A 20,782-nucleotide genomic window follows, 5' to 3' on the forward strand; every position below is an offset into this window, starting at 1 on the left:
TTTTGCATTTCAAATCCATTGGAACAACACTAAAAATGAAGCTAGCGTATCTGAGAACATTAACGTGCCACTCTAACAACTGCCCTTGTCTGTCTCAGAAACAGGACCCGGATGTTAATCAGTCAGGACGAGGGCTCCCCACTGATTTCCTCCGTTTCTACGGTAACGTTTGGGCGTTTTCAGTATCTACGGGGAACTGGACACACGCTAAGCTTGACTGAAACAGATGCTTATTCAAGGTGACCTCTGAGGTGCGCGTCCGCCACTGTGATGGGGGCGGGGGGCCCGGGGCCTTGGAGCCTGCCCCAAGGGTGACCCACGTGCTCCCTAGTTTTGGTCTCTGTGGTTCTCAAACTTTCTGGTCTTGAGCCCCTTTAACACCTAAAAATTACTGAGGAGCCCAAGGGCCTTCTATGTCTGATCACATAGATGAATCTGTATCATAAAAATGGAGCTGAGGAAACACTGGACCCCAAGTGCACACAGCCACGTTCCCGAGTAGCCTAGTGACGGTGGCATCACAGGGGAGGGGGCTCTGGAAACCGCCGCCATGGTGGGGCCTCTGGAAACCGCCGTCATGGCTGGTGCAGGTATGGTATGCCAGGCAAGAGGTGAATAACGGCTCAGAGCCCACAAAATAGTTTTGGCCTCCAGGCACCTGCCGCCCACCCTTTGAGAACCATCGAGATCGGGACTGGTCCTCAGCAGCTGGCACAACAGCGGTATCGCTGCAGAGATGGCGGCAATTCTGAGAAGGGCGACGGCTTGGAGCGGTGGGCACAGCCTCTGGGGCACAAGGCCCAGGCTCTGATCACATTCAGGCAACAACACAGCCATCAGCAAGCGACAAGGACACACACTGACCTCTTCCTCCTGCTCCTGGTCCGACTCTGACTCCTTGCCGCCCAGACGCCCGCGGGTGGAAAGAGAAGCAGAGCAGACAGTTTAGGGACGGGGTTCAGCCGCGCCCACCACGCCCCCAGCGGCACTCCCTCGGGGTGCTCATTTTTTCTCACCAACAGTTTATAGGACAGAGACACAAACTTTCAAAAGGACTGATTTAAATGCAAAAGTCCGGAGGTTATTCCAGAGACAAAGAACCATGATCACAAATACACGGGTTTCGGGTGCGCGGTCACCGGCAGCCTGCACGAGGGACAGTCAAGGGACCGGACGGCACCCATCCGCCGAGGGCGTGAGGACATTGGCACACACGCGTACGGGGAGCCCCGTCTCAGCGCGCAGGGGTTCAACCAAGAGCCAGCAAATTCTGAGGGGCAGCTGAGGCATGTGGCCTCTGTCACGATATTTTCTCAGCTACTGACAGACGGGCAGGTCTGATCCGTGGGCCACGGAAACGAACACTTCACAGTCGGCGCCACACTCGGCACCTCTGCGGAGAGGGCGGATTCACCGCGCCCATCAAACAAGGACACAGGATGCTGTGAGCTTCGCGATCTCGGGTTAGAATAGTTTAAGAAAAGTGGGCTGATGGGTAAGAGCCAGCACGGGGGGGGGGGGGGGGCTCTGTTCTGTGGAGAGCAGACTGAGGGGTTTAAATACTGTCCCCTCCCAGGTCACCTGTCCCCACGGACCTTGCCCCACCCTCAGGAACGTCGGCAGGTGGCGGCTGCCTCCTGCCCGGGTGGGGGCTCCCCGCTGGGAAGGGAAACTGGTTAAAATACTTTCAAATAAAACAGTGATTCCCAATGTATAATTCATTCAGCGGTCTTCTTGGGTTTGATGGAGTCACCAAGAATGAGTCTATACAGCCAAGAGCAACTGCAGAGTAATTCTTGGCGGGGCGAGTCTGCCTAGAACGGAACACCTGCAGGTAGTTAGACCTGGGTCAGAATTAACGAATTCTTCCTTTTCAACAATGTTTCGCATCTGCTCCTTGGAATGTGGGAGTATCTTGTATACTAATCATGTTAAAATAGTTGGAAAATGAATTGGCTACTCCTAAAATATAGGTTATAAAATAAGGTCATTATTTTAGCAACAAGGCAAACTGTCGAGAGGGTGCTCTGAATGGGATATTTGGAACCCGCCGGTCCGGCCGGATGCTCGGGTGCGAGGCACCGGTGTGGCCCAGGAGGGCAGGCAGAGGTAACAGTGAAGACAGAGTCAGTTCTTTGCTATTGAAAAATCTGTCCAGAAAGTTAAGTCTTAAATGCAAATTTTCTGTCTTTCATATCCAATATGCACTTATAGAAATGTTTTCATCAAAAGGCATTTGCCCGGCTGGTGTGGCTCAGTGGTTGAGCGTCGACCCTGCACCAAGAGGTCGCCGGTTCGATTCCCGGTCAGGGCACATGCCCAGGTGGTGGATCCCTAGTGGGGGGGGGTGCAGGAGGCGGCCGATCTATGTTCTCTCTCATTGATGTTTCTCTCTCTCTCTCCCTCTCCCTTCCTCTCTCTCTAGGATCAATAAAAAAACGTTTAAAAGAAAAGAATTTGGTGTGAAATAAGGTGGAGCTACTTTTTTCCTCACTTCGATGGGGAATCACAGTTTATCCACAATGACTGTTATAGGTACTCGGTTTGGTGTCCCTGCTTGTACGGGGCCGAGGATTTGCAGATGAACCCTCAGCGCCCAAACCGCCGGGCGGCCTTCTCCGTACCTTCACGTAGACGGGCAGGGTGATGTTTAAGTTGCAGATGGCTTGGTGCACCAGGCCGCGCGTGGATTTCGGCTCCTTCATGAACGACAGGCGTCCGCACGGTTCCTGAGTGGAGTCTCGCACCTTGAAGGAGAACGGCACCGTGTCACCCACCCAGGTCGTGCACGACTTCTCTAAGTGGATGACACCCCAAAGCATCTGGGGAACACACTGCACTCGAGAATGCTGGGAGGGTCGAGACTGCGCCGTTCTCCACGTTCTAGTATCGTTTAAAATGACTATTAAACGATCATTCAGCCTTTTAAAAAAAAATGGTGGTGAAATATACGAACGAAACGCGCCTTTCCACGTCCACACTTCCCACGTCTCTGCAGATCGTGGCATCCAGCACGCGCACAAGCTGTGAGCATCTCTACAACCCCGAGTTTCTCATCATCCCCAGCAGAAGCCCTGTACCTGTGACCCAGCGAGCGCCCGGCCGCCGCTGCCCAGCCCCTGGGACCTCGGGTCCACCTCGTCTCCGCATGTGCCTGGGACCCAGACTCCGGCCGTGTCTGTCCTTTGTGACGGCCTAATTTCGGGGGCCCGTGCCTCCGAGCTCACTGGTGGCAGCATGTGGAATCCCACCGCCTTGAAGGCAGATGGCGTCCACGGCAGGCACGGGCCACGTGTGGTTCACGCTTCCGTCTGTGAGGATGTCTGAGATGCTTCCCTGTGTGCCGAACGGACAGTCGGGTGAAAGCCACCGCGTCCCTGCTTTCGGCTCCTTTGGGGTGAGACCGAGAAGCACGACTCCCGGGCCCGGGATGTGTCTCCACATCCTCACGACATCTGTTAGCTTCTGATGTTTGCTTTTATCGCAGCCACTCTGATGGGTGTGGAGCCGCATCCCACCGCGGCTGGATCTGACGTGCCCTAGGCTGCCGGGCACCTGTCCACGGGCTCGCTGGCCCCTGGCACCGTTGGAGAGACGGCTACTCGAGTCCCTTCCCATGTTTGTATCGGGGTGTTTATCAATGACTCTTGCACATGAATGACATCGAAACGTAGTTTAACGAGACAGCCGTGTGTGGGATGGCTCGGCCGGCCCCCAGCAGTCCTGGGTGGTCGGCAAGGGCCCAGCTTCACTCGGGCCGAACCACCGAGCAGAGCTGCTCAGTGAGAGACGCAGCCAGGTCTGGGGGGACCGAACAGACCCGGACACTACACGGGCCACTGGCTCACACTTGGAGGGTCAAGTAGGAAACGGGTCCCTGATGTGACCTGCTGGGGATTCGGTGACGTGCGTGTGTGAAGCGGGGAACACGAGTGCAGAACCAAATGACTGCCCCCCTTGTGACCCTCATTTACACGTGAGCCCCTCCGCGGGCCCCCAGTCCAGAGAGGCTGTGTCTGCCACTGCCGAGCTCCAGACAGGTATTAACACCCCGAAACTGAGACACTGAATTCACGGGGCACAGGAGGGTCCCCAGAAATGTCTGCTGAGGGGATCCGTGCAAGCACAGCCGGCCGCAGCTCTGTCGGGGTGACCTCTTAGTCGAGGAGGTGGGGTCGCCCCAGATTGTCACTCGGAACTCTCTGGGTCTCCTCGTTTGTGAAATTCACACATTTTAAAAACAAGCACAAATATTTAAAAGAAATAATACTTTAAAGAGAGAGAGACTTCCTTTAGAATTTGAAAAAGCAAGGCCAGTCTTTCTAATTCACGAACCGGCTATTTGTCCTTGAACAAAGTCTACAAATGAGACTTAGAGTTGAATTTCAACTTCAAAAATGGAAACGGTTGGTTTTCCAGAATTTTATACGTAATTTTACAGATAATGCTTTGGACATACTTGCTGCAGAGGACTAAAGGCAAACATTCTCTCCTTCTGAAGGAAGTCCAATCCTGACTTGCTTGGCATGAAATGTGTTTACAGTCCTTGCGAATGTTACCTTGACAAAGAGAGGAAGTCTGTTTTCTTTAAAGGCAAAAAAGCTGAATATGTGATGCTGGCCACTCTTGGTTAGCGGCACCAGGTTGCCGAAACAGTCGACGTAGATGGGCTTTCCTTCCAGCACCTGCTGAGACAAGAACACAGGCTGTAATCGCCGCAACGGCCACTTGCTATGGACTCGACGTGGCCGTGTCACTCGGGACATGCCAACCGGCAGACGGCCACCACCGAGTTGCCGACGTTTCGTCGCGCCCGTGACAGCACGTCCCCACACCCCCCTCCTCCTCCTGACGTCATGTCACGTCATCCCCAAGACTGACACACCTTTAAGTCCCAAATTTAAATTTCCGATTGGGTCATTTCCACCTCCCCAGGAGTCGGGCCACGAGGCTTCGCGGCCCAAACCCACACTGAAGAAAACTCCGGCGTGAGAGGGACCGACGCAGAAGGGCCCCCACATTCACACTGAGGACGCTTTTGTCTCCACTACGAAAAGTTAGCAAGAACGAGCAGAGATAAAACCATCTAAACGGCTAGCGTCACTCACATTCTTCAACAAGCCACAACTTTCCCCAAGGTAATGTTTACACCCCGTGGCCGCGTGTACAAGGAGGCCACCTGGCAGGCCCGGTCCCACGGCTGACAGGGGCTGATTGTGGACCGTGACCTTCTAACTGGTCTTTATTTGCGGCTCTGTTCCTCACGCGCTATTCTCACAGGTCTGCACACAGAGGCGCGCCAGGCCCCCGCGCCAGGCCCCCGCGCCAGGCCCCCGGCCGCCCGGGCGCACCTCCACGTCCCTGCTCCGGGCCACCTCGGCAAAGTTCTCCTGCTGCTCCAGGGTCTTGTCCACCTTGTCGTCGGTCATGCAGAAGCACCTCAGCCTGGCTTCGATGGGGTCGTGGGACTTGGCGAACACCACGAACTTGGCCATGTACGGCACGCAGATGATCTCTCTGTACACTTGCGAGGCGAAGGGGACAGACTCCTGGGTCTGCCGACAGTCTATCAGCCAGAACCTGCAAAGCGATTTCGGGTCAGTTACCTGAGACAAACGTGCACCAGCTGGAAAACACAACAGTTCCCGCAGCGGCTGCAAAGAGTTCTTGGCAAAAGGGAGGGGGCGGGAGATGATGAGACAGGAAGAGGACAGGCGAGGGCGGGAGGCACCGAGGACCAGGCGGTGTTTCCCCGACGACCACACCTGCGTCTGTGATTTTCTCCCTTGGAAACCCTTCCAACGGCCCAGGGTTCTGAAATCTGTGCCCTGGGTCCCCGCACCGTCCGTGAGCGAGCCGGGGGCCGCCATACCGGGACCTCACTGCGGAACCCCTATTCCTCCGATCTCCCCATCTTCCTGAAGCTCTTCTCCGTAAATCTACCCTCATTTTCCTCATCTCATCGTTCTTTTCAAAACCTCTCAGGCACCGAGGTCCCATCAGTCCAACCATCCGAAAGTCTGGTTTCGCTGTGGGACTCGTGGGTGTTGCTGGACCTGGTTCCCGGGGGAAACCACCGCTTGGTGACCTGTGGAGTCTGGTGGCCTCGCGGAGCCCGTGACGGGGCTCGGCCACCTCCCCTCATGTCAGGCAGCACGTCGGCCGAGCTTCAGGCCACCCGGCCGCCCCCTCGCCCCGGCCCTGGGAGGGCGGGCGACTCCTGAGAAAGCCCAGGCCACCAGGGGGACATCTCATCTGCTATGTACACACCCGCAAAGGTTTATCCACCTCCTGTCCACACACCCGCAAAGGTTTATCCACCTCCTGTCCCCCGAACCTCACTCCACTGATGCCCTCGACCCCCCCCTGGCCTGTTTGTCCCGTTCCTCATCCGTCTGTCCGCTTTGTCTCCGCTTTGAGATGCGGAGGAGATAAAGGGCGCCGTGCTAACCACACCGACGCCGCCGAGTCACCGGCTCCAAGTGTGTTCACAACCCTGCGCGGCCCTCAGCACAGAACACTTCCAGGACCTTCCGTCACCCCAAACAGAGCACGACGCCCATCGCACCCCAACGTCCAACCCTGGCCGGCGGTCCGATGCCCTGCCCCCGGGCACGCGCCTACGCTGGGCGCCGGCTGCTTCCTCCACCACAGCCCTCGGGGCTCAGCAGCGGCCGGCTCTCGGGGGGCCGGGTCACCTGCCGCTGCGCTGACTCACTCCGTTCCCGCTGCCTCCTCCGTCATCAGGAGTTCAACGGGGACACACGACACAGTAACGGGGGCAGGCAGTCTCCCGACTGGGCCCCCAGAAACAATGCAACCACCCGCTGCGGCTTCAGGTCTGACCTAAGACCACGACCACCTCTGCTCTCCTCCAGACCTTGCTGTTTGTCCAAGGTCCCCACCCCTGCTGCACCTCCCCTCCGGCTCCCTCTCCAACCACCGGACGTGCACACCCTGAACCCCTGCACAGCCTCTGGTGCCCCCCGCACTCGTCATCTGTGGCATCGGAGTGAAGATGTGGGGTGCAGACGCTGAGCACAGAACCTGGGAGGAGCTACGCTGGGCCAACACCCACTGCCGCCACGGTGTCCCGGAGCCGCCCTGCCCTCCCCCACCCCCGAACAGGGGTCCAAGCTGCAGCCCCTCAGGCCAGCTTCCCCACCTGCAACATGGACACAGCACCAGGCTGTGTGGTGATAAATCAAAGGCGTGGAGCCCTGGCCAGTTTGGCTCAGCAGGTAGAGCGTCGGCCTGCGGTCCGGAGAGACCGGGGTTCGGTTCCCGCTAAGGGCATGTACCTCGGTTGCAGTTTGTCCCCGGCCCTGGGCGGTCGTGCGGGTGGCGACCACTCGATGTGTCCCTTTCACATCGATGTTTCTCTCTCTCTCCCTTCCTCTCTCCCCCTCCCTCTCTATCTGTACAAAAAATGGAAAAATATCCTCGGGTGAGGATAAAAAAAAAAAAGCGCGGAAAGTGCCCCGCATTCCCTTAAGATCGCACACACGGGAGCCAATAATAGATCGAGTCAGGGAGCACCACGGAATGAGGCGAGACAGCGTCGGCGCCGTCAAGGTGCGAGGCGCATACGTGTCTCAGGGCACGTGCGAGGGGGCCGACGTGTCGTTACTCTGTCGGGACGTGGCTCAGGCCATGTTGTTGCAGGAAATGCATCATCCCTAAGTCCTCGGGGACTGGGAAAATCCGCAGCGGCCGCTAAAACAAGTCCGGGTCCCGCAGTGACACCCGACAATCTCTTACTGTCCTTAGACTTTATCTGACTGGTTGAGCTTTGCTAGTGTATCATCCGATTCCATTTGTTTGAAAGATGAAAGTGAACACAGACTGTATTTAAAATAAAACGAAACAGAAGCCATGAGGGGCATGGGCTGGTCTGAAGGGCATGGCGGTACCTGGCAGACACGTTGGTGGTGAAGGAAACGCATTCGTTGACGAACGTGAGTGGCGTGGTCCCCGTGATGTCCTCCCACTGAGCGGGCGTGGTCCCACCTGAAAGGTACGATTGTTGAAAGATTAGGCGGAATTCCAGACTCCGGCTTGTGAGGTGAGTCTTTGCGGTTCTGGCCGCGTTCACCCGCGAAATCCCAGCCCGGCCCCCAGGGACGCGGTGGAGACCAACGCCTACAAGCTCCCAGGCCCCCCGAGATCCACGGCGGCGCCACCCCGAAGGGTGCGAGGGCGGCTGTTTGAATAACTGCTTCCGGTGACTGGCACACCCTCTGCCTGACATCGGAGGTTCTGCTGTGATTGCCGGGCCCTGAAGACACATTTGAGTTGTTTAAGGTGGATGATTTTAAAAGATCCTTCAACTGACCGAGGAGCTGAAGGCTTTGTTAAAATAATAAAATGTCCAGATTCTTTTTGTTCCTGAACTTTACACTTGAGGCAATTATTTTCATAAAATAAAATTTTCTCTCACTCTGCAATTGAAGGTCCGCAAAACATACTCGGAAAACATTAAGAGCTCAATGAACACCACAGGTGGATGAAGGCCCAGGGAAAGGCCTAACCGGGTGGACGGCATCTCGGCCACCTAGTACCCTCCCCTGACCACCGACACGGGCGGGCCACGCCTACACACTAAACCTTACTGTTTCACCTCCGCACACCATTGTCTCACGTGGCAGAAAGTCTGATCATATACACGTGGACCAAAAAGCATGGGAAAGCCACCCAGGAGTGCCCGGCAGTGACCATGAATGACCGGGGCGGAGCGAGGTCATGGCAGTGACCATGAATGACCGGGGCGGAGCGAGGTCATGACAGTGACCATGAATGACCGGAGCGGAGCGAGGTCATGACAGTGACCATGAATGACCGGGGCGGAGCGAGGTCATGACAGTGACCATGAATGACCGGAGCGGAGCGAGGTCATGACAGTGACCATGAATGACCGGGGCGGAGCGAGGTCATGACAGTGACCATGAATGACCGGGGCGGAGCGAGGTCATGACAGTGACCATGAATGACCGGGGCGGAGCGAGGTCATGACTGCCGCATGGTTCGCCTGTGCTCCTGTCAGCCCGCGGATTCTAAATTTTGCACTTGATTAAACGTGTGGGGTAGTCTCAACGGCTTGCTGTCGTGAATACAGAAGAAACATGAACAAGAAGGGAAGACGAGAGAGAGAAAATGTAGGGTGAGGCCAGCGCGAAGGGCGAACATTTCCCCACGGTGCCTGGGTGGCCAGGGACGGCGGTCACGCCCACCGGCAATGCTCGGACATTCACTGAGCACCAGCAGCTCCTGGCTGCGGGGAAACAGGGCCAAGATCAGCCGGACGCCGTGCGGACTGCCCGCCGCCTGCCACCGCGTGTTGATGGCCGAGACAACCATCCCCTGGGATAGCTCACTGGGCAGTGGTCTGAACGTTACAACAGCTCCCAATGGACAAGACGACATTCAGTTCATCTCGCAAACCTCTGCTTTGTTTTCCCAACGTCAGCCCAGCAGCTCGGGGTAAAGACAGAACCAATCCCCCGACGGAGGTTAGGTCTGCACTACGGGTGTTATCATTCAGGGTGATGTGCCCAGTGAAGGCTCACGGGGACACGGGCTGGGGTTTGGACCCCACTCTGGAAAGATCCGTGGTGTAGCCTCGGGCAAGTCAGAGAAGCTCCCTGGCCCTGCTCCCTTGTCAGCAGCACAGGGCTGGGCGGTCACAGGGCCGGGCGGTCACAGGGCCGGGCGGTCACAGGGCCGGGCGGTCACAGGGCCGGGCGGTCACAGGGCTGGGAGGGCACAGGGCCGGGCGGTCACAGGGCCGGGCGGTCACAGGGCCGGGCGGTCACAGGGCCGGGCGGTCACGGGCTGGGCGGTCACAGGGCCGGGCGGTCACAGGGCCGGGCGGTCACAGGGCCGAGCGGTCACGGGCTGGGCGGTCACAGGGCTGGGCAGTCACGGGCTGGGTGGTCACAGGGCCGGGCGGTCACAGGGCCGGGCGGTCACAGGGCCGGGCGGTCACAGGGCTGGGAGGGCACAGGGCTGGGCGGTCACAGGGCCGGGCGGTCACAGGGCTGAGTGGTCACAGGCTGAGCGGTCACAGGGCCGGGCGGTCACAGGGCCGGGCGGTCACAGGGCTGGGCGGTCACAGGGCTGAACAGGGCTGAGTGGTCACAGGGCCGGGCGGTCACAGGGCTGAACAGGGCTGAGCGGTCACAGGGCCGGGCAGTCACAGGGCTGAACAGGGCTGAGAGGTCACAGGGCCGGGCGGTCACAGGGCTGAACAGGGCTGAGCGATCACAGGGCCGGGCGGTCACAGGGCTGAACAGGGCTGAGCGGTCACAGGGCTGGGCGGTCACAGGGCTGGGCAGTCACAGGGCTGAACAGGGCTGAGCGGTCACAGGGCCGGGCGGTCACAGGGCTGAACAGGGCTGAGCGATCACAGGGCCGGGCGGTCACAGGGCTGAACAGGGCTGAGCGGTCACAGGGCTGGGCGGTCACAGGGCTGGGCGGTCACAGGGCTGCTGCAGACCGTCCTGGGGGTGAGCATGTCCCGCGGCCTCAGACTCTCAGCAAACGCCCTTCCAGACGCTCCTCCGAGCTGGCACAGGGCCCTGCGGAGGCCCCGAGTGGACAGCGCCCGCGGCCCCCCCCCCCGTGCCCACTCAGCCCCGGGCCTCACCCGTGATGCTGCACAGCAGTCTCAAGGTTGGCGCCTCGCCCCCAAAACCATTCAAGGTGACGTCGCTGGCAGCCTTGGGCACAGGGATGGTCATGGTGATCGGCTTGTGGAATTTCCTTCTTCTAGGTTCCAAAGTGACTATCGGGCTGAAGGTAGCTTTGTTCCCAAGAATCTTCTTAACCAGCTCAGCATGCATAGGCTGCGCCTTTTCAAAGCAGAAGACAAACCACGTCATTGCGGGTCCGTCCGATCTGTCGGCGCTTCCCGGGCCGAGGGCAGCCGCTCCGCCTGGTGCGAGGCCGACTGGGTGCCCGGCCGCCCTGCGCCCCAGGCGATGGGACTCAGTCCGCAGGCTGTTCCCATGGGGGGAGGAGGGGGCCCCTTCCCACAGCGGCCCCGCCCCTTCCCACAGCGGCCCCGCCCCTTCCCACAGCGGGACCCGCCCCTTCCCACAGCGAGGCCCCACTCCCTTCCACAGCCCCGCCCCCTCCCACAGCGGGCTCCTCCCCTTCCCGCAGCGGGACCCGCCCCCTCCCACAACGGGCCCCACCCCCTCCCGCAGCGGGCCCCACCCCCCACAGCCCCGCCCCTCCCACAGCGGGACCCGCCCCCTCCCACAGCGGGCCCGCCCCCTCCCGCAGCGGGGCCCGCCCCCTCCCACAACGGGCCCCACCCCCTCCCGCAGCGGGCCCCTCCCCCTCCCACAGCCCCGCCCCTCCCACAGCGGGACCCGCCCCCTCCCACAGCGGGCCCGCCCCCTCCCACAGCGGGGCCCGCCCCCTCCCACAACGGGCCCCTCCCCCTCCCGCAGCGGGCCCCTCCCCCTCCCACAGCCCCGCCCCTCCCACAGCGGGACCCGCCCCCTCCCACAGCGGGCCCGCCCCCTCCCACAGCGGGCCCCGCCCCTCCCACAGCGGGCCCCGCCCCTTCCCACAGCGGGACCCGCCCCCTCCCACAGTGGGCCCCGCCCCCTCCCACAGCCCCGCCCCTCCCACAGCGGGACCCGCCCCCTCCCACAGCGGGACCCGCCCCCTCCCACAGCGGGACACGCCCCCTCCCACAGCGGGCCCCGCCCCCTCCCACAGCGGGCCCCGCCCCCTCCCACAGCGCCCCCCCAGGGCCCCCGGCCAGCTCCACACCTGCAGGCCCACGCGGATCCGCTTGGTGAGCGCGCCCTCGGGGAACACCGCCTGCACCTGGGGCACCACGGTGCTGCTCAGCACGCCGCCCTCGGGCCCGATCAGGTGGCTGTCCTGCTTGACGCGCGACACCACGGCGAAGTACTGCGGGAAGTCACGCGTGACGATGCGGCAGATGCGCTTGCGGTCCAGGTCCTCGGCGCTGTCCAGCACTGCGGGCGACAGCGGGGGTCGGGGTCAGCGCCCCCGGCGGGAGCACCGCACCTCCCGCCCGCGCGGGGCCGCCAGGGGCGGGGCGGGCTGCCCCGAGCCGCCTGCTCTCTCCCCGGTCACTCGTCTCCGCGGCGGCGGAGGACACTGGCCTGGAGGCCTTTACTCCAACAGTGTCCGAGTTATCCCAGGACACTGCAGCTACTGGGTCTGAGAGGGAATGTGGCCCTTTGGGCTCCCAGGGCACTGCAGCTACTGCGGGTCTGAGAGGGAATGTGGCCCTTTGGGCTTCCAGGGCCCTGCAGGAGCGAGCTCTGTCGGCCAGGACTGTGTGTGGGCTCCCTCCAGGGGCGCCTGTCTGGGGGTTCGCTGTGCATACAAACAGGACCTTGGTGGCGCGGATGGATGACGATGGATCCAGGGTTCAATTCCCCTGGAACCATTAAGTCCCCCACACATCACCCAACTTCACAGGCTTCATGAGCTGCGCTAGGCCAGATACGCAGGGCAGTATAACAAATCAGACTGGTTAAAAACGCAGAGATTTGGGACTCACTGGGTCACTGGGATTTGTATTCTATTTTCCTGAATGATAACGGAAGACCAGGCAAATATAATGTGCATTTGACTGATCATCACTAGAACACACTGGATACTTGCCGTGCTGGAATAACACAAGGACACACACGTACATATATGCACACACATGAACATGCATACACGAATGCATACACACCCACGTGCACAAATGCACACATATGCACATGTGTACCCATGCACGCACACACACGAACAGGCATATATTGATGCATACACACCTACATACACAAATGCACATATGTACCCATGCGCACACACACACACACAAACGCATACACGAATGCATACACACCCACGTGCACAAATGCACACATATGCGCACGTGTACCATGCACGCACACACACAAACAGTCATATATTAATGCATACACAAATGCACACATATGCACATGTGTACCCACATGCACACACACAAACAGGCATACACGAATGCATACACACCCACGTGCACAAATGCACACATATGCACATGTGTACCCACATGCACACACACACGAACAGGCACACACAAACGCATACACACCCACGTGCACAAATGCACACATATGCACATGTGTACCCATATGCGCACACACACATGAACAGGCACACACAAATGCACACGTGTGCACACAAGCATGCACACACAAATGCAACCACAAGCACACACGTGCACACACACACGTGGCCCGAGGCCCTAAGAAGGAGTGCTTCGTTTCCATGCCCGCAGAGCCCGCAGTACCCTCGTCCATGCCGTTGAGGATCTCATTGAGCTCGTCCTCCGTGTGCTCACAGCAGTGCTCCTTCCAGCTGTCGCCGTTCTCGCTGCGCAGGACCACCAGCTCCCTCTCCTTCCCTCGAAGGGCGGCGAAGTGGGGGATCTCCACGATCACGGGCCTGGCGGCAAGCAGAGCGCTCAGTGTGGACGGGCCCTCAGCGCAACACGCACCACGACCGTCTGTTGCAAAGTGACCTGGATTCTCCTCTTTCTGGGGCCAGGGGCATTGGCTAGCAGATGGCCGCACAGCGGCACTGACCTAGGGGCACCCGCCCCCCGACACGCTGCTCCCTGAGCCCTGTGGGGTTCCCTGTGAGTGCATGTGGCATTCTGGAACTTCTCCTTCGACCAACGGAAAGAAACGGGCATGCATGTCTACGATGGGCACCGACCTCCTAGCGCGCTCTCTACGAGGTGCAAGTGACGCATGGCTGGGAGGGAGATGGCTGGGATGCTGCGTGAGCTGACGTGTCGTCAATGAGATGTCAGAGAAGTGGACAGCGTGGGAACCACAGAGACATGCACTCGGGGGTCTGCGGAGGCTCCCCGCGCCCGAGGACGCAGCGGGCACTGCACGTGCGCCCCGCCGAGCCTCCGCAGACAGCCGCGCGCAGTGCCTGTGAGACCAGGTCCGGAGCATGCACGGCCTGCTGTTCCCCCCGCGGTCACTCTCGGGTTCATGGAGGCCCTGGGTGTTCAGTCCAGGTTGCTTTGAGACAGACTCCGGATTTACCATAACAACACCGTAACTAGCACAGAGTACAACTAGGCAGATCTCATGCTTTGAACGAAAATGAAGGTCACAGCACTTTGAGGGAAAAGATATAAAAACGTCACTCGAAAACAAAAGTCACATACCACAAGGGTCAGAGATGGTCCACTAGAGATAGTTGAGACAGAATATAAATCATAGAGAGGGACATGTCATGGGCACAATGACAAAAAGAGAAATCATATCGAGGAGGAGGAGAATGCGGCAGCAGCCATCGATTTGTTTCACGTGACTCCTACCCAAGGAATTTGGTTCCAGGAGGCCCCAGCTGAAGGATGCGGCTGACCAAACTTTCTCCCTCATTAAGTGGGGGGGGAGCCGCTGGCAGGTGGAGCTTACTGAGCACATCCAAAGCAGCAGTGGAAGAAAGAACACAAGTGAGCTTCAGGGGTGGTGCCCACCGACCTCGGCGGGGGGGCTCTGCTTTGGTTCCGCCCCTCCATTGGTCACAGAGAGCAAGGCGCGGACACCCAGAGTGCCCCCAGAGTGCCCAATGGAGGTGCAGGGACAGGGGCGCGTGGGGGCAGGTCTGTCCTAACGAGGTTCCGCCAGGGCACCAGCGAGAAAGAAAAAATGTGCCCCGCGGGAAAGACGAAGATGTTGGGAATATAATGAAAACTCGGACTCTGCAGAGAGGCCAGAAGTTTCCATGGATATTCCTGCACAGGTGTGGATTACTGAAAAGCCCGGACGTCCTGAGCCCGAGGGCGGGCAGGGGCCTGGCCGGAGAGGGGAAGGGACCACCGATGTGCTCCCCCCAGGCCTCCACAGGCTCCTCCCAGATCTCTGGTCTGCCCAGCCAGCGCGGGAGGTGGTTTCTAGAACTGGGGACGCAGACACACCCCTTCCAGGGTGGATGTAATTTGGAGCAACCTGCGCATGGTGTCTCCAAGTTACCAGGCTTCGGAACGATTCCTCGCACTACGGCCAGAAATCTCTCCCGACAGGATGCCAGCAAGACAAGAAGGCCTTCGCTAGGACAACACTGGTGCACAAGTCACTCGTTTCGAAGTGTTTTGAGACGCGCCCCGTCTGAAACGCCAGCCTGGGTCGGTTTTCAGCGGGAGCTGCGTATTCCTCACGCGTCCACAGACCGCTGGCGGCAACAGCAGCCGTCCGGACACAGCGGCGCGAAACGCCCGCGCCTGCTCGAAATCGCTACGGGGAGGGTGGCCGCAGCGGGTCTAGGTTTCCTCGTCTTAATGAAAACTGCGGCCAAATACGATGCCCGAGGGATCGTGAGACTCGAGGTAGCCGCTTCGATACCAGAGAAGGCACATCGCACAGACTGAGTTTGGGGTTATCCTAAGGCAGGACTCTTCCCTGAGCGAAGGCGGGCGGTCTCTACGCACAGGACTTTCTGTCTGGGATGGAGAAGTGGTTTTCCTCCTGACTCTGCCACTTACGTCTCAGAGGGGAAATGATACCTACCATCGGCTGACACAGTTATCCACCCTGGGCATCTAGCACCACATCCGAAGAGAAAGGGTAATAATAGTCTGACCACTGAGCTCATTTGTGCTTTCAAAGAAGAGGCAAGGGATCCTGCTCCCAATTCGTTTTTAAATGTCACAGGGGCCCATCTGCGTCCACAACGTCGGACGCACCTTATGGCATTTCATGCTGACGGCGTCAGGTGAGACCCGGCTCACCCTGTGAGGGGAGGCGTATCGGAGACCCTTACCCAAGGAACTGAGCGCCAGAGGGGCCGACTTCGATCAGGCGGCTGGCCAGGCCTTCTCCTTCCACCATCGGGGGCATGGTCGCCAGGCGGTGGCGCTTCACCAGGCGGCAGGTGACCCTGGTGGGGGCGGAGCACTTCCTGGGCGGGATGATGATGCGGAGTCCGCGGTGTCTGCAGCCCCGCATGGCGCCCCCGCGGGCGTCCACCATGAAGCTGACCAGGAAGCTGGAAGGCACAGCGGGCATTAGACGCGGCTGTGAGCTCAGAGGCAGGTCCGCGGGCTCTGCCAGCTAAGTCTGACCACAATGCTTTGTTTTCAAAACAGCTTGTTATGGACACGCAGGGGGGGACACGTGTCCTCACAGGAGACGCTACTGTACACGGAGGCCCTGCTTGCTGTTGTTTTCATTTGCATTATTTTTATCTGTAACCTAAGAGGATTTCTGCTAGTGTTTGTGGACGATGGTGATAATAAACCTAAGCTGTTGACCTAGGGCGTGGGATGAAATTGCATGAAGACCCCAGGGGTCTCCCTCGTGATGTGTCTTCCTCCTGCGGGTTCTGAAAAACCCACGGGGGAGTCAAGTCGGCCCGGAGCACGGGCTGTCTGTTCCTTCCACCTGGCTTCTCCAAGTTACAGCTTGTCCAGCTCAGTTTCACATAATCTGTAACTTTTTAAAAAAAGGATGCACGGGCCACACCCATGAAGGTGTGTCCAGCTCCTTGTGGGTGGACAGGAAGCAGGAGAGAGTCCCCTCCACCCGGCACCGTGACATGGCAAACTCTGGGACTGCCCCCAAATCACAGCGAACTGTGGAAAATCACAGCCGACGGTTGAGAGCAGAGTCCTCCCTGCTATGTTTGCTCCTGTCCCGCCGAGCTCATGGCTCACGGACGGACATGTAGTCCAAGCCGACTCAGTTCGTCTCTACGTCGTGTTTGCCTGACTCTGCGGCTGCTCTGCGGGTGGCGAGGGCGCAGCTCCGTGGGGTGCCTGCCGCTCTGTTAGTCGGACACGTGTCAGTCTCGGAGGTGCTCACTGTGTCCGGGGGCCGAGTTAAACAGGTGACGGGGAGCCATGCACCTGTCCACAGAGACACAGCAAACAGTGTGCGCGCCACGCGGACCACATGCTCCTCTTTACAGTTTTCACGGCATCTGCAAGGTTTTGATACCAAAACAGAAAGAGGAAGGCAGCCTCCAGGTGTATGGGACTCAGCCCGCACAGGGTGCCGGGTCCCCGCACCGGGCACTGTGTCCAGGACACAGGGGAGCCTTCAATCCAAGTAGCCTTGGGGCAGACACACAGTGCATCTGTGTCACTTTGGGACAAGTGAAGGGCTCAGCGTCCTCACAGATCACAGAACTCGCCGGCATGCGGCTCAGCAGAAGCCATGCGGCTCGTGGCGCAGACGGGACGGGCGGAGCCCCAGGGGGGGCCGCAGGTCATGCGGGTGGGACAGCCAGTGTGCGGCCAGCCCGGACCCCGCGCAGGCCAGCCCGGGAGCGCGTGGGTGTGCCTGGTCTCCATCAAAACACAGTGAGAACATGTTAGCTGCTTTTCTTACGACTAAGTATAAATTTAAGCACAAACGTAAGAAGTTTAAAAGTACAAAAGAAAATGTTTGGTGTTTAGAATGTACTGTTGCTCAGAAGAACGGAAGAGCTCGCGAACACTTGCGATGACCGTCAGGGTGTCCTTTCCACTGTGTGGCTTTTCTTTGACCGTGTGATGCTGACTTTCACGAACACAGAGAAAAGCCGCTTACGTCGCAGCTGGGCTGCTGCAGACTCTGTGATATTTCTGACTTTCTCTACATTTTGCTCATCTTTTGACGACGGCTGCCTCTCATGGACAGGAAGGAGCTCGGCCCCTGAGGAATGACTGGGTCCCTCTGCCTGAACCTGCCGGAAGTGCTCGGTGGTTTCTGCTCAGGCACCGGCTGCGGGGCTGCACCTGTTCCTTTGGGATGGTCCTCACCTCCACACCTGTGCATCTCGGGTGTGCGGAGCGTCCCCTGCTGGGGATGCTCTGACCAGCGGCCGGAGGTTACATTCCCGGCTGCAACAATGTCTCCCTACGTGTTTGACCACTTTCTGTCTCTGTGCCACTGGCTGCTCCTCGTGAAACCCCCTTGTTCTCATTCCCGCCACGTTTCCTGCCACGTCTGTTACCTCCCACTGAGGGCCGGCCGCCCTGCCAGGAGCAGAGGACTCAGGCAGTGAAGGGCGGTGTCCGCCCTGGTGTCCCGTGAGGTTTCGCTGACCCAGAATCACCCACTTCCCTGGTGACTGGGAAGGAGCCATATGTGGGCCATGGTGGCGGTGACCCTGCCTCCCCAGCCTGCACAGGGGTCGGAGGTGACAAACAGCTGCTGATGAGCAGGTGGGAGGTAAGGGCAGTGAGAAGCTGCCCACATTTATGTCCAATAAACAGAGAAGGCGGCTAAGGTCGAAGGGAATTTAAATCTCTGGTCTCTGGACAACCAACCCAGTCAGACCTTATCCAAACAACCCCACGCAGGGATTTCAGCTCACAGAGCAGCAAAACCGGCCTTGAGCCACGTCGCTGCGGAGCGAACGCGAATGGAAAGGTAGGAGCCGCCTTCTCTCCAGACCCGAGGGAGCCAGAGAGGCAGGCTCAGGCCTCGGACGAAAGCCGACACGCTGGCCACGCCGTCCCTCTTGCTTACAGCACAGAACTGGGGAGCACGTGGGCATCCAAGGTGCCCTGCTGGGACAGGGAGAGAATGAACGGGCCGTTGTTTTCCGTAAAACAACGTCGAAAACCCCAAGGCCGGCTGGGAGAGACCACTGCTCTGTGCTACAGGAAGAGGTGGGGGGCTGGGAGGTGAGAAGTAAGTGTGATGTTCTCCTGTTTTCAGGGGGTGGAGACTGGGACAGGGTAATGTCTGTAAACAGCTGGAGCTGAGAGGTGTGTGCAGAGGGGCTGGTGTGTGGCTGGCGCTCGGCCCTGCGGCCCCGACTGTAAACCTGGGGTCACCGTGCCCAAAGGGGCGGGTGAGAACGGAGCCACGCGTGGCCGAGACAGGAGGCGGGAATGCCGGACCCCTCACCTTCCTCTCCCTGTGCCCGCGAGGCTTTATATGTTTTTAATGTCCTAAAAATTATAGGGCAGCACCTAAAAAATAAATGGAGAAACTAACGCTGATGGAACCTCCTGTGAACCCAGAACTTCACTAACTCCACACGACGATGGGGCCTGTGCTTGTTCACGAGCTCTTCTGTCGGGGGCCGGGTGAAATGCCGTCACAGAGCCCCGGGCGGGGCGGCCGGCCCTGCCTCCGGGCCCCCCTCTGAGCACCTCTGACCTGTCCTGGCTCCAGTGGCCTGTGGCTGACGCAAGTCGCCTCCTCCCTCTGGGCTTCAGTTTCTCTGCCATAACAGGAGACTAACGAACTGCAGGGCGGCTCCGGTGTCGGCTGTGTGTGCTCACTGTGCACCAGGCTAGGACACCAGCGAAACGCCCTGCTCGGGCTCTGGAAGGGGGGCCGCTGCGACTCCGGGAAACCGCGCTGTGCTCTCCCCCAGGGAGGAGCCGCTCTGCAGAGACCGGCGCCCAGGCACCGAGCCTAAGACTCCGCAGACGGAGGTACCACAAGTATCACGCGACGCGTCGGCGGGACGGGCACAGCTCACTTTAGAGGGAACTCGGCAGTCATGCACATTAGAAATTCTTACGGAGGTTTTTCTAAATTGTGAGATACGGTGTTATCACAATTTAAAAAGAGCAAAAGCAAAGCAGCCCACCATCATTACGCAGAGGACGTGCCTGGAAGAGGCCAGGTGATTAGCTAACCAGACGCATGCTCCGGAGGAGGGGCGAGCAGAGGGCTCTGGTCTGCGGAGGGAGACCTCCTCCACCCAGTTACCAAAGCTCGGGTTTACTTCCGGGTCATCAGGGCCGCGGGGAGGGGGGAGATTGCAGCATTCGGTTAGTCAGGGGGCGAAAACAGGGAGAGACGTCAGGGTGCTTCAGAGACCCACGCACACACAGCGAGAGGACCACCAGTGGGGTCTGCTTCCTGGCGGGGAGGCTGCGGCACTGTGAGTTGCCTCCTTTGGAACCCCTGACTCCTTCCGAACCCCCCAGTCCCACAAACCAAAACACTGCTGGAAGTGTCTTTGGAAAAAGTGGCTCAAACGTGTTAAAATCAGCAAAGAATCTTTCATCGCTCACAATGTTCCCGGGTAGTAACAGCGACTGAGTGTTTCGGAAAAACAGAATGGAATGGATATAAAATTTTCAAAATGGGAAACTGTCCTGTGTGGACACTCTGATGGGAGACGGCACAGGCCCCCTCAGCCGTCTGCGCAGAACCTGAGCGCGCTGGCCGCCGGCAGGGGCGACGGGGGCTCTGAACACCACCCCCTGCTCAGCGCGGCAGTGACAGGCCGCAGTGACGGCAGGAACGTGGACACCTTTCCACCTCTGGTTCACCTGGAATACTGTGTTTTGTTTTGTTTGTAAAAACCCTGCTAAGTGACACTTGGTATCGCCACCTTTCTATAACTTTAAAACGGGGCAGCCGCTTTGCACAATGGCAAGGGCCGACTCCCCAGCTCCGTGGAGCACGGTCGCACAGACGGAGCCCAGGTGTGGCGAGCCGCGGCCACCACAGGCTCTCCCAGATCTGCGTCCACTTTGGCACAGTGCCCGCTGATTCCCCGTGGAGGAAAAAACGCCCACTCTCTCAGCCAGGGCACGACCTGGAGATGGCACGGTCCCTGTGAGGTGTCTGCCTGCTGAAGCACCCTGGGGGGCGGGGGATGCACAGTCACCTGCTGCTGTCGCGGTCGAGACATGGAGAGGCGTGGCTGCAACAGAACAGATACTTTAGCACCGGGGAGTGGGCGGTGGGGTCCCACGAAGGAGCCAGAGTGACCTTCGCTGAAGTCGGCCCTGCGTACACCACCACCGTCCCCACCGAGAGCACAGACGTGCCCAGGAGGC

General features: G+C 59.3%; 1 protein-coding gene across 35 annotated transcripts in view; it reads right to left on the minus strand.

Annotated features, from left to right (window-relative positions):
- The window catches only part of ANK2 (ankyrin 2), a 304,698-nt gene that overhangs the window by 26,073 nt on the left and 257,843 nt on the right, over positions 1 to 20,782 (minus strand). For 15 of the 35 annotated variants that reach the window (XM_036241837.1, XM_036241840.1, XM_036241831.1 and 12 more), the window contains 11 exons: positions 20,611 to 20,646; positions 15,808 to 16,032; positions 14,363 to 14,461; positions 13,316 to 13,470; positions 11,785 to 11,996; positions 10,646 to 10,850; positions 7,914 to 8,010; positions 5,352 to 5,580; positions 4,560 to 4,685; positions 2,625 to 2,747; positions 865 to 897 (listed from right to left, as the gene is read on the minus strand). In XM_036241837.1, coding sequence (XP_036097730.1) covers positions 865 to 897; positions 2,625 to 2,747; positions 4,560 to 4,685; positions 5,352 to 5,580; positions 7,914 to 8,010; positions 10,646 to 10,850; positions 11,785 to 11,996; positions 13,316 to 13,470; positions 14,363 to 14,461; positions 15,808 to 16,032; positions 20,611 to 20,646 — 1,540 coding nt within the window. The remainder of the gene's footprint in view (positions 1 to 864; positions 898 to 2,624; positions 2,748 to 4,559; positions 4,686 to 5,351; positions 5,581 to 7,913; positions 8,011 to 10,645; positions 10,851 to 11,784; positions 11,997 to 13,315; positions 13,471 to 14,362; positions 14,462 to 15,807; positions 16,033 to 20,610; positions 20,647 to 20,782) is intronic. The other 20 variants (XM_036241838.1, XM_036241839.1, XM_036241833.1 and 17 more) reach the window with 3 other exon arrangements.

This window comes from Molossus molossus, unplaced genomic scaffold (genome assembly GCF_014108415.1).
Source record: "Molossus molossus isolate mMolMol1 unplaced genomic scaffold, mMolMol1.p scaffold_m16_p_4, whole genome shotgun sequence".
NCBI classification, from domain to species: domain Eukaryota; kingdom Metazoa; phylum Chordata; class Mammalia; order Chiroptera; family Molossidae; genus Molossus; species Molossus molossus.